The following is a 16,976-nucleotide window of genomic DNA, read 5'->3' as shown; positions in this document are numbered from 1 at the left end:
TGCCTCAACATGATTACCGTTATCCATTACATTCAATGAGTAATTTACAAATTCCAAAAGGTTGGTAGTAGTTGAACGACCCTTAAAAAAGCCGTGTTGAGCGTTTGTTATCCGATTTTTCATTTGGCCAAACATAGTTTTATTAATGATTGATTCGAAAAGTTTTGGAATACATGAAATAATTGCAATGCCACGATAGTTGCGGACATCAGCTTTTTTGCCTGACTTATAAATTGGTATTAGGAAGGATTTTTTGCATTCCCTAGGAAAAACACCAGAATCGAGTGACATCTGGCCGATAGGGTCGTTTTTCCGAATGCCGTTTGGCCGAATCACGATCAAAAGAATTCAGAGGAAGTTTTTGACATTCTAACTGCCAATATGACCATCAGAAGTATTTCCTTCTTTCAATCATAGGCTATTCTTTCTAGTATTGATTTTCATTGATTAGTTGGCGTTGAAACTACCGATATTATATCAAAGCTTTTTCGTTCTTTGAATTATGGGCTGTTCTTAAGAGATATACTGAAACGGGAAACAATGCCATGGTCACTTTATTTCATCATGCATTTTTCTGCCAAACGGCATTCGGCCAAACGACCTTTTCGGCCAAATGGAGTTTGACCAAACGGCATTCGGCAAAATGACCCGGAAACCTATTGTATAATGCTGCTTGAGATGCATAATTTGAAAAGCCGATTTCACTTTCTCATCGCTTTTAAGATCAGGGTGTCTACTCATAACTCAAAATAAAATTCCCTGAGTTTTCCAGGTTTTTCCAGATGAAATTTTGATAGTTTATAATTCAAAAAATAACTCAAATTTTGTAAAAATTATAAAGGGTGACTTAGGGTATCATCGGCAGATTTTTTCTCTTCGTCATGGGGGATTTATGCCGGCCAAATTGCCTGAAACTTGATCATATTCAGCTTGGTTAGGAAGGATTTGATGCCAACTCTGAGTTCAACAGGTTTCGAAAAACCCCTCATGACGAAGAGAACAAAACTGCCGAAAATACGTAAGTTCCCCTACTCAAGATTTCTGAGCATAATTCCTGGAATTTCTTCCAAAGTTTCTTCCTAGCTTTCCGCATGATTCTTTCACATGAGATATCTGTTTGAGTACGTCCCGATATTTCTTGCAAAAGTTTTCCGATAAACTTCTAGAGGTTCTCGCTGGATTCCTCCCGAAGATCCATCCAAAACTATTCAAAGTCTTTTCAAGCATGTCGTTGGTAGAGCCTCATAGCCATGCGGTTAGTGTACGGATGGATGAGGGTTCGATTCCCGCTCCTAGAGATGAAATTTTTCACGAGAATAGCTTCTTATCCGTAGCAACTCCGTATTTAATTTCGTTCAATCGGTACAGCCGCCGCCTGAAGCCAGTGTCCGTGTCTTTTTAGTGGTTTTCCGGGATATCTATCCAATAGTTTATGTGGTGATTTTTACCGATAGTTTTCCGATATTTCTCTTGTTTTTCTCGCGGAACTTCGTCCGTAGCTGCTTTCAGTATTCCATGAGGTTTTCAAAATTCCTCCTTGGATGTCCTTAATATTTCTTCTCGGGATTACTATTACCTAGAACTTTTTTCGAGATGTCTCATTTTTCTCAGGTTTTTCCTGAAGTACCTGTCGTGATTTCTTCAATAACACTTTGCGGAGTTTCTCGCAAGATTTTATTTGAATTCTCTCGAATATTTCTCCAGGAATTTCCTATAAGGTAGTTATCTCATTCTGAGGAAAACCCGTAGAATCCCTGCAATAACTTTGAGAGAAATCCCTAAAGGAGTATCCAGAATCTCAGGACAATTTTTGGTAAAGATTCCGGGAAGAATTTTGGGAATAATGCAGAGAATATCTGTAAAAAAAAACTCAGGTGGATCACTGCAAGAAATCCGGAACAACTACAAGGAACAGCCTGGCTCTGAAATGCAAGAGAAGAATTCAATGAGAAATATCAGCAATAACTGCTGTGGAAATCCCAGAAGGCACTCTGGAAAAAAATCTTAGGGGAAAGTCCAGGGTAAATTAAGAAAAACTCTGAGAGACATCTCATGACCAACATCGGAAGGAATGTTCTGAGAAAAGTTCCTGGAGATACTCCGAGAGAAATGTCAGGTAATACTTAAAAAAACTCGCGAAAACTTTTAAGAAATTCCTGTAGGAGACCAGGAAGAACATCTTGAAGAAAGCCCAAAGAAATCTCTTGATGAACTCTTGCAGTTAATTCTCAAAAACGGGGAACGGAATAGCATCCTCGTGAAAAACTCCAGGAGAAATCGTTTGGAATTCAGGAATCCTGGAAGGAATCAAAAAGGAATATCATGAAAAATAGCGTCAAAAATGCGGAAGGAATTTTATAAGAAATCCTGGGAGACATTCCAGGAGGTATTTCTAAAAAAGTTCCAGAAAGAAACCCTGACGGAATTTCTGGAAAAAATCCTTGTGGCGAAATTTCAATATGGATTTTTACTACCAGGTTTTTATTCATACGACTCAATGTTTTTTTTTATCGGAGTAAGATTTCCCTGAGTACTCAAGATATTCCCTGAGTATTCCAGGTTTTTCCCTGTTAAATAAAATTCCCTGAGGATTCCCGGTTTTCCAGGTTTTTCCAGGTAGTAGACACCCTGAAGATTCTTGAGGAATTCGCATGGCCCGTAACTCCAGCTTGAAAACCCCTGATGTTTACAACACCAGAGCATTGTGATAAATACCCCTTGAGATGCATAATCACTCTTTCCCCTCGGTCTTAAGGTTCTTGCGAAAACAGCATGGCCCGTGACCCCAGCTTGAGAACCACTGTATCGCATCTCTCATCTAATCTCTCATCTCATCTCTCATATCATCGCTCATCTCATCTCTCATCTCATCTCTCATCTCATCTCTCATCTCATCTCTCATCTCATCTCTCATCTCATCTCTCATCTCATCTCTCATCTCATCTCTCATCTCATCTCTCATCTCATCTCTCATCTCATTTCTCATCTCTCATCTCATCTCTCATCTCATCTCTCATCTCATCTCTCATCTCATCTCTCATCTCATCTCTCATCTCATCTCTCATCTCATCTCTCATCTCATCTCTCATCTCATCTCTCATCTCATCTCTCATCTCATCTCTCATCTCATCTCTCATCTCATCTCTCATCTCATCTCTCATCTCATCTCTCATCTCTTATCTCTCATCTCTCATCTCTCATCTCTCATCTCTCATCTCTCATCTCTCATCTCTCATCTCTCATCTCTCATCTCTCATCTCTCATCTCTCATCTCTCATCTCTCATCTCTCATCTCTCATCTCTCATCTCTCATCTCTCATCTCTCATCTCTCATCTCTCATCTCTCATCTCTCATCTCTCATCTCTCATCTCTCATCTCTCATCTCTCATCTCTCATCTCTCATCTCTCATCTCTCATCTCTCATCTCTCATCTCTCATCTCTCATCTCTCATCTCTCATCTCTCATCTCTCATCTCTCATCTCTCATCTCTCATCTCTCATCTCTCATCTCTCATCTCTCATCTCTCATCTCTCATCTCTCATCTCTCATCTCTCATCTCTCATCTCTCATCTCTCATCTCTCATCTCTCATCTCTCATCTCTCATCTCTCATCTCTCATCTCTCATCTCTCATCTCTCATCTCTCATCTCTCATCTCTCATCTCTCATCTCTCATCTCTCATCTCTCATCTCTCATCTCTCATCTCTCATCTCTCATCTCTCATCTCTCATCTCTCATCTCTCATCTCTCATCTCTCATCTCTCATCTCTCATCTCTCATCTCTCATCTCTCATCTCTCATCTCTCATCTCTCATCTCTCATCTCTCATCTCTCATCTCTCATCTCTCATCTCTCATCTCTCATCTCTCATCTCTCATCTCTCATCTCTCATCTCTCATCTCTCATCTCTCATCTCTCATCTCTCATCTCTCATCTCTCATCTCTCATCCTTCCCTAACCCTCCATCCTATCCTCTACTCTCCTCTCTACCCTACCCTCTACCCTAACCCTCTACCCTATTCTCCACTTTAACCCTCTACCCTAACCCTCAACCCTACCCTCTACTCAAACCCTCTATCCTATTTTCTACTCTATCCTCTACAATAAGCCTCTACCCTACCCTCTACGCCAGTAATCAACCCTACCCTCTACCCTACCTTCTCTTCTACCCTCTACCCTAACTTCTACCCTACCTTCTACCCTAACCCTCTAACCTACCTTTTACCCTACCCTCTTTTCTTTTACTCTACCCTCTCTACCGTACCCTCTACCCTACCTTATATCCTATCTTCTATCCTAACCCTCTACCCTACCCTCTACCCTACCTTTTGCCCTACCCTCTACCCTACCTTCTACTTCTACCCCACCCTCTAACATAACTTTTCACCATACCTTCTACCCACCTTCTACCCTAATCATCTACCCTACCCTCTACCCTAACCTTCTATCATAGTCTCTACCCTACCCTCTACCCTAACCCTCTAGCCTACCTTCTACGCTAATCATCTACCCTTAACTCTACCCTCTATCCTACCTTCTACCCTAATCCTCTACCCTACCCTCTACCTTGCCTTTTACCCTACCCTCTACCCTACCTTCTACCCTACCATCTAACATTACCCTCTACCCTAACCATCTACCCTACCCTCTACCCTAACCCTCTATGTATCATATGTATCACATGTTACTTGTTCCCGAATACCTAAAACCCCAATTTACGCCTAAGGAGCGTAAATTGGGGGAGCGCTATTTGGGAATTAGTGCGTAAATGGGGGGAGCGTTATTTGGGAATTAGTGCGTAAATCGGGGGGCGCAAATTGAGTTTGGCGCAAAAGAAGTGAGCGTAAATTGGGGTTTTAGTGTACTTCCCCCTCTTTCTTAAGCGATACGTAATTTGTGTATGGCGTCATATTTGTTTTAAAAAATGTAACAGAGTTTGTTATCATTTAGTTATAATCTGTTAGAAGCTGTAATTTAAAAAAAACTGTTGGAATCAGTCTTGTGCATTATCACCATCATAACACAAAAAAGCCGCAATATCAACATTGCCTTTCTTCCTCCATCAACGCTACAGCTGACCGTCTCTATGTTGCTAACGTACACATTCGAGACGAACGCATTGATGCGGTGGCTACCGCCGCCACGCTCTTTCTTTGCAAATCTCCTGAGATGCCGAACGCTTGTTAACATTCGTTCCGACGCAGAGCTATGTCACTCACTGCTGGGTGACTCTCATTGTGTGTGTGTATTTGATTTTTAGAGGGACTTTAACCTTTCGGTCATTCGTCCCTAGAGGTGACTCTCATCTGAAAGGCCCAGGTTGAAGATCACCCCGTAGTATTGCATGGCGCACCAAACACAAACATAGCACGCCCTATGAATAGAATGCAAGGCGTAGAACAAAAACTAGCTTCGGTGTTTCATCGTGTGGTTCGAAAACAAGAGACGATCGCTGCTGCTGGATGTGGTTGACTCTGCATTGAACGAGGGTTGGCTTGAGTGGCTTTTGAGTGAATCGATTATATTTTGATGGACCGCGTTTGTCGTATGAAGTGATGGTTAAAGCGAGTGTCGTTCGACATTAACCATCCTGAAACTGCACAACCCTGGTTGGATATCAACATGGTTTGTCGGATATGAACAATATTATCAATACAAACTGTAAACTGGATATATAATTAGCTGCAAATCAAATACAGTATGACCCATAAAAAATGCGACTATTTTTTTGCGGTATTTGATGATTTTTATTGAAATAATCCTAATGAATTAAACTTTTTTGGATTAGGATACAATAAGAAGGTCATTGTCATACAGGATCTTTAAAATTTTTGTCAAAATATTCATTGGTTACGTTTATGGGATACCTTATAATTGTTAACAATTTCTTAATAAAATCAAGTTTTCCTCTAATTTTCAGCGCAAAATGAACTAAGATAAAAACTTTAAAACACATGGAAACCATGAAGAAATAAGTACTCTTTAATACGCTTATGTTTTAAAAATATTTTAAAAATAATTTAAAATGTTTAGGAAACAAATACTAAAAAAGGTGCAACATATTAAAAACCGTATTTAAGATAAATTAATAAAAAAGCTTAACACTGTTTGAACATTTTTCAAAACAATTTTTTGTCGATGAAGGCATATAAACCTACCTTTATGATAGGTACAAATACTAAGTACTTTAAAACAAATTCATGCTTAAAACATAATAGGGGGATTCACTAAACAGCGTAAACTGATTAAACTGATTAAACGTCGCGATCACCAAGGCAATCTTTGATTATTTCACTCGCAAAATCAGGAAACATTTCAAATAACCAGAAAATCATGGCTTACGCAGCAATTTAATCTGTTTAGAGAGTACCCCTAATATTTTCTAAAAATTATCATTAGTTAAAAATTAAATTTTCAGAAAATGTCCCTTCATTTATAAGGTAATATTTTTTTTCGTTCTTGTCCGACGAACCAACGAACTCCTGAAGACCTTATCCAGCCATAAAAGTACTATTTTGAAAATAAAATTTGATTGAATGTGATTGAAAGCAATTGAAAGAAAATTATATCCTTAAAAAACGGCCTCTGGCGCGTGGACGATTTCGACATCCATATGTTCAACGTTATATTTCCAAAGGTATGTGCATGAAATCAGTCTCTGTTCCTTTGCCATTATCGGATTAGTGGCTCTACTATACTATCCAATAGATATATGCAAGGTTAATCAGTTCAAAGTAGGGGAACGATGACTTTGAAAACTGTCGCATTTTTTTATGGGTCTTACTGTACTTCACAGTTATCTGTTTTCTAAGTTTTTGGGGTACTTTCATTGCACTCAAATCCAAATCCGGACTAGTTCACACAGTTTTTTGAGCTATGAAAAATTATTATTAAAAAAGTTTTCTCAATAGTAACTTTGGGCGGATTGTAGAAAAAAAACCACTTGTTAATAAAAAAAAACATGTTTCAATACCAGAATATGCTTCTACAAAAAAAAATCGAATCTAAATGCCTTTAATAATAATCTTTCTTACAGTAACCCGATCAGAAGCTCCTAACAATATTATAACAAAATTATTACAACCGTTGTTAGAAACAACACAATTTGATATAATTTTGTTGGAAGGATTCGTTTATGTGAATAACCATAACAAAATTTGTTATTATTTTAAGAAATTCCTCCGGCAGTTTTCATTTATGGCATTTATCATGAAGTTCCTACAGGACTTCTGAGAGGAAATCAACAGTTTTTTTTTTCGGGATTCTATTTTCCAGAAATATTTTCTGGACGTAAAAAAAATAGAAGACATTCCAAAAGAAGCTGTTAGGAAAGTCTGGGATGGAATTCTTGGAGGATTTCCGGAGCTCCATGAGAATTCCCGGAAGAATTCCCTTGAACAGAAGGAATCTCAGAAGAAATTGTAGAATAAGATCCTGAAGGAATCTCAGATGGAACCTTTTAAGAATCTCAGAAGGAACTCCTGGAAGGAACCCAGAGAGAAAATTCCTAAGAAACCCCGAAAATTATCTCAGATATAGCTCGCTGAGGAATAACATAAGGATATCAAAGAATAAAAATACCTTGTCGTTGAAATATGATGTCTTTTACCTTCGAGGGCTTGACTTTGGTCTAATCACCCTTTTCTCTATCCGCTGCGTACTGTTATTGTAGTTGATTTTGCAACGAACCACCAGGTGGTCACAATAAGTGTAGGCATCATCTACCTTCCAGTTCAAACTACTTGTTAAGCCAGGTGTACAAAAAGTAATGAAGCCTTCGTAAGATGAAGACACCAACTCTTGGATTGGGTATTTCCCCGTTATCCATATAGCCGTCCATTTAGACCCATCCGCGATTCATTTGCCGTTACCGGTGGACCTCCCGTCGGGTACTTGCTATTTACGGATTTTCCGGAACAAATCAAGCACGTGAAAAAATGTGTGCAGCTTTGCGCCTTATGGCCTTTACATTCACATCGCCTACACAGCTTGCTCCAATCAGGGCCACGACTTGTGTCCCAGGGTTCAAGACACTTAAAGCAAACTTTTGATGGGTCGTATATCCCCAGTGGACATACCGACCAGTCCATCTCGAGATTTCCTATCTACTGGGGTTCATTTTTAACAAATGGGCTATCTTGGTTAACACGGGATCGAATGTCAGCTTATTTAGAGGCCTAGTCAAGAGAGTTCATAGTTTTGCTTGTCTGGTAGCACTCCACGTGCAGGTCAATTCTTTGTCAAATTTCAGATGGCTCTTTTAGTTTCTTAAAGATCTTGAAGACAGTTGAGTTACAGGGGATTGACGAAATGATCGGGACAGGCACAATTTTCACTTCTCAAAAAATGTTCAACTAGCTGTAACTTTTTGAAAAGTGCATCGAATATTCTCAAATTTTTACTGTAAGTTCATCAACTAGTTGTGTATCAGTGGTACAAATTTGGAAAAGATCGGGCCATTTTCCACGAAGTTATAAAGATTCTAGAAAAAGGTAGAATCATCCGATAGCCAACTTTGAGCTATTATATCTCCGGATTTAATGAACCGATTGCAATGAAATTTTGACCATTTATGACTTATATAAAGAACTCTAAAAAACATTTGACTAAACTTGAATTTTTCAACAAAAGAAAAAGTTATGGCGATTTTATTTGTTTCACGTTTTTTGAGCAAATTGGACTGTTTTAAATATGTATTCCATTACTTTTTCAATTTGTTGGAGGATTTGTTGTTACTTTCCTTCAAAACACATTCGTATATATGTCAATTAGAGGGAAGTTAAATTATCTATAATTTGCATCTTGAATTTTGAAACGATGTTGAAGTTTTGGATAATTTGGTGTTTTATTAGAAAAATAATCTAATCATTGTAATTTTCTTCCGTGTTAAGAATTTTAAGTTAAGTCAACAGTTTTTCATAGCTCATTATATAAGTCATAAATAGTCAAAATTTCATTGCATTCGGTTCATTGACTCCGGAGATATAACAGCCCAAAGTTGGCTATCGGATAATTTCACCTTTTCCAAGAATCTTTATAACTTCGTGGAGAATGGCCCGATTTTTCCCAAATTTGGACCACTGATACACAACTAGTTGGTGAACTTACAGTAAAAATTTGAATAATATTTGATGCACTTTTTTAAAAACTACAGCCAGTTGAACATTTTTCGAAAAGTGAAAATTTTGCCTGCCCCGATCATTTTGTCTATCCCCTGTAGATAGCAGCGGTTAGATTCAGTATACCAAACCACCTTCTTCCTTCAGATGCATCAAGCTGCACTCGAAGCAAAACTAATGCATGTATTTTAAGACAATACCAATCTACTCCAACCCAGCATACCCAAGACTGCTTTAAGTTTTGACGAGCGAATAATTTGCCCAATCCTTCGACTTTCAAGGGTTAAACGTCTTCTTCAAAACGACAAAATATTCAACAGGTTTTCAAAATGTTCAAATGTATCTGCTCCGCTGTACCACAATTTTGAAAACCTCTGCAGCTTACTGCATCTCCACTGTCACTTTGCATGATTTGTGGAGAGAATCTTTTTTTGTATTAATGAAGGAGATAAAACAAAAACTAATTCTAGTGAACGGAGACCAGTGCTTCCATGACACATACCTGTTCATCCTGTGCCAAGGCGCTAGACCACGGCGCTGTCAGCATGAAACATGCCAACACTATCGTCGATATGTGAATTCTTCTGAGATACATCCTGTTTTTTGCTGGCCCCTGCTACCGCCGCAACTCCCTCTCGTGTATCGGTTCCTCGTCTCTCTGCTTCGTTCACCTGTACGTACCAACACTACAGCGCTTCTGCCTTGAGATTTTCTTCCTAGGATTAATTAAATCTATCCTATGCAGTTCACTGTACACTCCAGTAAATGGGCAATTCTTTTCGCGCTATCCACGGCTGCTATTCACTGACACGGTCTACACTTCGGGCGGAATCTTTTCGCTAAAACTATTCCAAATCACGAAGCACTTTTCCTGTGCGTTTCTTTTTTATGGATTCGGAAATCGAATTCCAAAACCTGCGATGTATATTATTTTGCTTGCCTCGTCGTATGTGCCCTGTTCACCAACCAGCACACGCACCACTACACACGCGTGTACGCACTAAACATACATACACACACTATTCTTTGCCCCGTACTGAATGGGAAAAAAGTAAAATAACACACAGCCCACAACCGTACGCGGGGGCGGACGCGCGCGGAGGAACCGACTTATCGAAAGAAAAGATCCCGACCAAGTCCCGTACGCCAGAACGAAACGGCACCACCGCACAAAAACCACAAATACCAACACAGAGGAGATCCAACCAGCACAGCACACAGCACAGAGAGGAACGTAAATCTTTCACACAATTTTCACGCTCGGATTTTCGGCCCTGGACACGGCCTGGACTTTTGGCCACTCGGAACTGCACCAACTAAAGCCTATCCGGCCGCATTCGGACGGTTAACGATTGCAGTGATGCGCAAAATATCCACCCAACTCGCGAATACCGTAATTTTCCTCCGGAATATCGCCCAAATTCACAAATATTCCAACCGAAGATCGAAACGCACAACTCCTCCTTCGCACACGCTCTGTATTCGTCTGCTCACTGTCAGCACGGACTGACTGGACTGGCTCTGGCTGTTTCGTTCACCAACAACGGCAATGATCAATGAAAATCATCGAGCCAGCAAGAAATTCTCGACGGACGGCTCTCGACTTGCGCTTTCAAAATGTCTTCCCCCTATACGAATCGGAAGGGTCTGGTCTACTACAGTCTCTGCTGGCTCGCTCTCACTCGCTTCTCACTTCCCATCAACATATAAACATGTCTAGCAATATTGTAGTAAAGGCCAAGAGGCAAGGCAAGTTTTGTATAAAAATATGCTCTCCGGTCTCGGTCTGTGAATGAATGTGCGGGAAGAGTGTAGGCACCGAATGCGCAGGGTTGTGATTCCAGACTCTGATGCGGCATGACAGACGCTGCAAACGAGGGGCTTGTATGGAAGATTGCGATATGACTGCGCAACGTGGTTGCGTGTCGAAAATATACCAACGATAGGTCCCTCGGCGGTAATAAATGGCTGCGCACCGTCCAATTTATTCTGGATTTCATTATGAACTAATTTAAAATATCTATTCATATGTTGATTGAACATTATTTCTGTTGCGACGGCAATTTGGTGTTTGGTCAAACTGGTATCTTACTTACTTACCGATCAGGCTAAGGCCCGGGGTGGCCTCTACTAGTACATAGTAGCCGTCTCCATTCCACTCGGTCCATGGCTGTTTGTCTCCATTTCCGCACTCTGCGTAGGGTCCGCAGATCGTCCTCCACTTGGTCGACCCACCTAGCTTGCTGCGCTCCACGTCTTCTTGTACCTGTCGGATGACTCACCACGAGAACCATTTTAGTCGGGTTGCTATCTGATATCCTGATGACGTGACCCGCCCACCATAGCTTTCCGATTTTCGCAGTGTGGACGATTGTTGAATCTCTCAGCAGCTGATGCAGCTCGTGGTTCATTCGCCTTCTCCAAGTCCCGTCTTCCATTTGCACTCCGCCGTAGATGGTACGCAACACCTTCCATTCGAAAACTTCTAGGGCGCGTTGGTCCTCTGCACGTAGAATCCATCTTTCGTGCCCATAGAGGACGACCGGTCTAATCAGCGTTTTGTAGATAATTAATTTCGTGTGACGGCGAACTTTGTTCGATCGTATAGTTCTGCGGAGTCCAAAGTTGATCGATTTCCTGCCACAATGCGTCTCTGAATATCTCTGCTGGTGTCGTTGTCAGCGGTCACCAATGAGCCCAAGTACAGGAATTCTTCAACCGCCTCGATTTCATCATCGTCGATAGAAATTCGGGGTGGCGGGCGCGGTGATTCCTCCCTGGAGCCCTTTGCCATCATGTACTTTGTCTTCGACACATTAATGACTAATCCGATTCGCCTAGCTTCACTCTTTAGTCGGATGTACGTTTCCGCCATCGCCTCAAAATTACGAGCTAACGAGCTATAATATCAATATCATCAGCGAAACCAAGCAGCTGAACGGACTTCGTGAAAAACGTTCCACTCGTGTTTATCCCCACTTTCCTTATTACACCCTCTAACGCTATGTTGAACAGCAAGCACGAAATACCATCACCTTGCCGTAACCCTCTGCGAGATTCGAAGGGACTCGAGGGTGTCCCTGATACTCGAACTACGCACATCACTCGATCCATCGTCGCCTTGATCAACCGTATCAGTTTATCCGGGAATCCGTATTCGTGCATAATCTGCCACAGTTGGTCTCAAACGATTGTATCATACGCTGATTTGAAATCGACGAACAAGTGATGTGTGGGCACGTTGTATTCGCGGCATTTCTGCAACACCTGGCGGATGGAGAGCATCTGGTCCGTTGAAGCGCGTTCACCCATGAATCCAGCCTGATATTGCCCCACGAACTCTCTTGCAATCGGTGATAGACAGCGGATTAAAATGAGAGAGTGTATCTTGTAGGCAGCGCTCAGTAGTGTGATCGCGCGTTAGTTCCCGCAATCCATAAAAAAAATGAAAATGCACCATAGAAAATAGATGAATTCTCCATTAGTATTATCAAACTGCACCATAGAAAATATGAAATGCTCCATGAAAAATTGAAAATCCTCCATAGATAGCGTATTCTCATAATTTAATTCGACAGGGCTGAATTGATTTACATTGCACTGCTTTAGTGGTGCAAATGTTTAAAGTTATGGAGAATTTTCATTTTTTTATGGAGCAAATTGTATTTTATGTGGTACAGTTTACTGTGCAGTTGTATTTTACTTATGAAGCATTTGTCTTTTTTCTATGGTGCAATTTCAATTTTTTATGGTGCAATTTATTTTTTCTATGGAGCAATATTCAATTTTCTATGGGTACAATTTTAATTTTCTATGAAGTATTTGCATTTTTCTATGGAGCATTTGTATTTTATTATGGAACATTTCAGTATTATTTATTGAAGCAAAATTTCACTTTTAATGAGAAAATTTTATGTTTTACTGGTACATTTTTTATAAAGTATGTAACGTTTTCAATTATTTATGGGTAACGTTGCACATTTTCATGAAACATATGTTCATTCTTTATGGAGCGCTTTTTGATTTTCTATGGAGCATTTGCAATTTCTTATGGTTGCAATAACCCTTTGCCTAGCCATATATCCATATTAATGTTGTGAACTTATTTTGATTGCTTTTATTGCATTCGAATCCAACTCTGAAAGAGTTTCCGAAAGGTGTGCAAATCGAATTAGAATCCCAACCAATAAAACAGCTGCTTTTATAAGTACAGGGGATAGACAAAATTTTCATTTTTCAAAAAAATGTTCAACTAGCTGTAACGAAAAATGCATCAAATATTCTCAAATTTTCACTGTCAGTTCCTCAACTGGATATGTATCAGTAATCCAAATTCGGAGAAGATCGAGCTATTTTCCACTAAGTTATAAAGATTCTAGAAAAAGATATAATTATCCGATAGTTAATTTTGAGCTGTTATATCTCCGGATTCAATGAACCGAATGCAATGAAATTTTGATCATTTATGACTTACACTCAAACCTCCATTTAAGTCGAATCCATTAATGCAAATACCATTAAAGTCCCTCCATTTACGTAACGCAACTTAAATGGAATTAGACTGTATTCCTAGCAAAACAAATCAGGCCGAACATTTCAATAGGTCCTATCTGCATTTGAGAGGCTCTCTTTGTTCACTTTCTCTTTCAATTATTGCAAAGTAATGGTACACTTTTCAACTATTTTTGCAGTACAGATCAAAAGACGATTGTTTTGACCATCGTTCAATGCAAGGAGACAATGATGATACAAATAAACAGCAGAGATATTAACGAAAGAGAGGGGAACCAAAGAGAGCCTCTCTTCTGCAGATTGGACCTTTAGACATGTTTGGCCTGAAATGTAAATATGCTACGGTTTCGAAAACATCTGTTCTTCGAAAAGGTCATTCGGCTTAATACGCCGAATAGGGACCTTTTCGGCCCAATCATGGGGCTGAATACGTCATACGGCCGAACAGGTCAATTGGCCGAATAGGTCATTAGGCTGAATACGTCATTGGGGCGCAAAAATCGTTAGGCCGCAAAGATCATTAGACTGCAAAGGGCTTTAGGCCGAAACGGTCTTTATGCTGAAAAGGTCTTTATATCGAAAAGGTCCTTAGGCTGAAAAGGTCTTTAGGCCGAAAAGGTCTTCAGGCCGAAAAGGTCTTTAGACCGAAAAGGTCTTTATATCGAAAAGGTCCTTAGGCTGAAAAGGTCTTTAGGCCGAAAAGGTCTTTAGGCGCCTGATTGATCTCAAAACTGCACCACGCTCACACTGAATACAACGACCAAAGTTTTTTAGTAGTATAGTACATACATACTTGTTGGGGAGGATATTCATTTTCGGCACGACGCACCAACTATCGAGAGCAGCTTCCGTGGTTGCAGCTTCAATGCTGAAATTCATTTTATTAACTTAATTACATGTGAAACAGTTCATAGTGCACGAAGAGATACCAAATTGTATGTATTGTATCATTAGAAGTTAGCACCAGGGTTCCTGATTTCCACTTTTCATCTTCTTCCACACTCGAATACAGTCAGCAGCGAACGGTTGTCGCTTTAGTTTGTGTGTTTGCTTGTCAGCGACGACAGTAAACACCGGCGAACGGTGGGAAGCCATACATGGAATTTAAACATTCGTCCACATTCGCATCGCAAGCGATCGAGCGGTGGTGCGATTCGTGAGTGATATTGCGCGTACGAATATTTTAAGTTTTCAAAAAATGTTTAGTATTTTCTTTGCTAATCTAGCATTTCAACAACAATACACTAAAAACGTATGCATTACATGCAGAAATTCTCTTCTAGTTATGATAATAGCCGCTTCGATCGCTCACCAGTATTCGTCACCATTCGCCGTTCATTCATTCGCTTGCGATCCAAACTGCGACGATCGGCCACGAATATCCATGTCAACCAGCTTGCGCATCGCTTCCCACTGGTGATGGGGTTGCGTGTTTGATCACGACTATCCGTTTGCTGCATCTTTCTCGATTCGCTTCAGCAAAGAGGAGTGAATATGAATGGAGTGAGGCGAATTTACCGATCCTTGGTTAGCACAAATGTATATATGTAATTAAGTTAATAAAATGAATTTCAGCATTGAAGCTGCAACCACGGAAGCTGCTCTCGATAGTTGGTGCGTCGTGCCGAAAATGAATATCCTCCCCAACAAACTTCAATGAATTTGAAGCTCAATATACTCGAAAAGCGCCATGGAGACTACAATACTTGCTCTCCAACAGTTGGAGGAGCGTAGCAAGCATTGGCGAAAGCATTACGAGGATGAAGAGAAAAGGATAGAAGCTGAATATGAACGTGAGCTAGAAGCTCACAGCTGAAATTGAGCGTGAATATAAAGAAGCTGCACGCAAAATTCGGATGGACTTTCATGCTAGAAGAGAAGCTGTAAAAAGGCAACATAATGGTGAAGATGTTCGTGAAAAACAACCCGTTAAATCTTCTCAAAAAATCGCCTGCAATACTGCCCATCACTGCAGAGAAGGTCCGCCTCATCGACAGTTATTAGCGCCCCGAACAGATTCAATCGATGTATCTGTTGAACAAATTGATTGATTGATTTGTCTTTATTAGAGAGACTTTCAGCCCTTGGCTGGTTCGTCTCTTCTGTTGAACAAAGAGGGTCCCAAACAATACCATCGAAGGCGACACGACTCGCCGCATCATCATATATACCGCCAATTTCTAGTGTGTTAATTATATCCACTAGGAATGGCAATTACAGAAGCAGCGATAATCAAAAACTGCGCACCGACAAGTATATGGCTTTGGAAACCGTATCAAACCTTGGACAATACGGGATGAGTAATGCAAGTGGATTTTTCAAAACAAAAATGTTAACAACGACAAACGTACTTGTGGTCTTCGATCCCGGTGGCACCCGTTTGAATGGACCGTACATTGAGACAATGCACAATGTGAATAGATGTGGTATCCGTCGATGTAGGCTATTCCATGGGAAAACGGCAAACAGAATTATTCGACCTCGTTACCAGTTTCACGGGCGGGGGTATGTTGTGGTGATATAGCATGTATGTGAAACTGGCAACACGGGTACATCTGCCTCTGAAACTATAGTGATTGCTCAACCAGCAATCACTATAGTTTCAGAGGCAGATGTACCCGTGTTGCCAGTTTCACATACATGCTATATCACCACAACATACTTTTTATGAGCTATTCGGCCTAATGACCTATTCGGCCTAATTACACAGCGTAACAAAAAATAACTTTTTGTCTGTCTCAAGAGCAAACTTATGTGTCTCCGAAGGATTTTGGGCCGCTGAATCCGAATCCGGGCTCAGATTTGCTCTGACACGTCACCATTTTGAGCTATACCTCAATTTATAGGGCAAAATATGCGATTTTAGGCTTTTTTGACTGCAAGCCATTAAGCGAGGAAATATTTTTTTAAGCAATCAAACACACTTAGAAAAAATGACGGATTACGGTAAAATTTTACCGTAATCTCAACAGCTGAACGTACGGTAAAAAGTTCGGTGATTTTTCAAACCACCGAACGTACTGTGAATCTCAGAAAAATGCATCTGTCAAAATTACCGGAACGTTCGGTACTTTTTACAAATTTACCGTAAAAATCGCAGAACGTTCGGTGTGTTTGTTTACAAATGAATTCTCAATATCACTGAACTTACGGTAAATTTTACAAATTTACGGCGATTTTATGCGAGCACAAAAAAACAATATTTTCGTAAAAAAAAACGTCGATGATGGGATTGAATACATGCCCTTCTGATCAGGAACCACACTTGCTGCCACTGTTCAAGAGAGTCTTGCTTGCAGATGATGCGCAAATTCTAATAGAACAGATGCTCAAAGCTGCCGGC

The 16,976-nt window shown here is 40.3% G+C and overlaps 1 protein-coding gene across 2 annotated transcripts in view; it reads right to left on the bottom strand.

Annotated features, from left to right (window-relative positions):
• Positions 1–10,831, bottom strand: part of LOC109423344 (syndecan) — a 158,350-nt gene extending 147,519 nt beyond the window's left edge. Inside the window, exon 1 of one of the 2 annotated variants that reach the window (XM_019698290.3) lies at positions 9,624–10,831. In XM_019698290.3, the coding sequence (XP_019553835.3) occupies positions 9,624–9,716 (93 nt within the window). In that variant the 5' untranslated portion in view covers positions 9,717–10,831. The remainder of the gene's footprint in view (positions 1–9,623) is intronic. The other variant, XM_019698291.3, reaches the window with a different exon arrangement.
• Positions 10,832–16,976: the final 6,145 nt, after the last annotated feature.

This window comes from Aedes albopictus, chromosome 2 (genome assembly GCF_035046485.1).
Source record: "Aedes albopictus strain Foshan chromosome 2, AalbF5, whole genome shotgun sequence".
NCBI lineage: Eukaryota > Metazoa > Arthropoda > Insecta > Diptera > Culicidae > Aedes > Aedes albopictus.
Note: the sequence above shows the minus strand (reverse complement) of the source record. Positions and strands in the feature narration are given on the sequence as shown.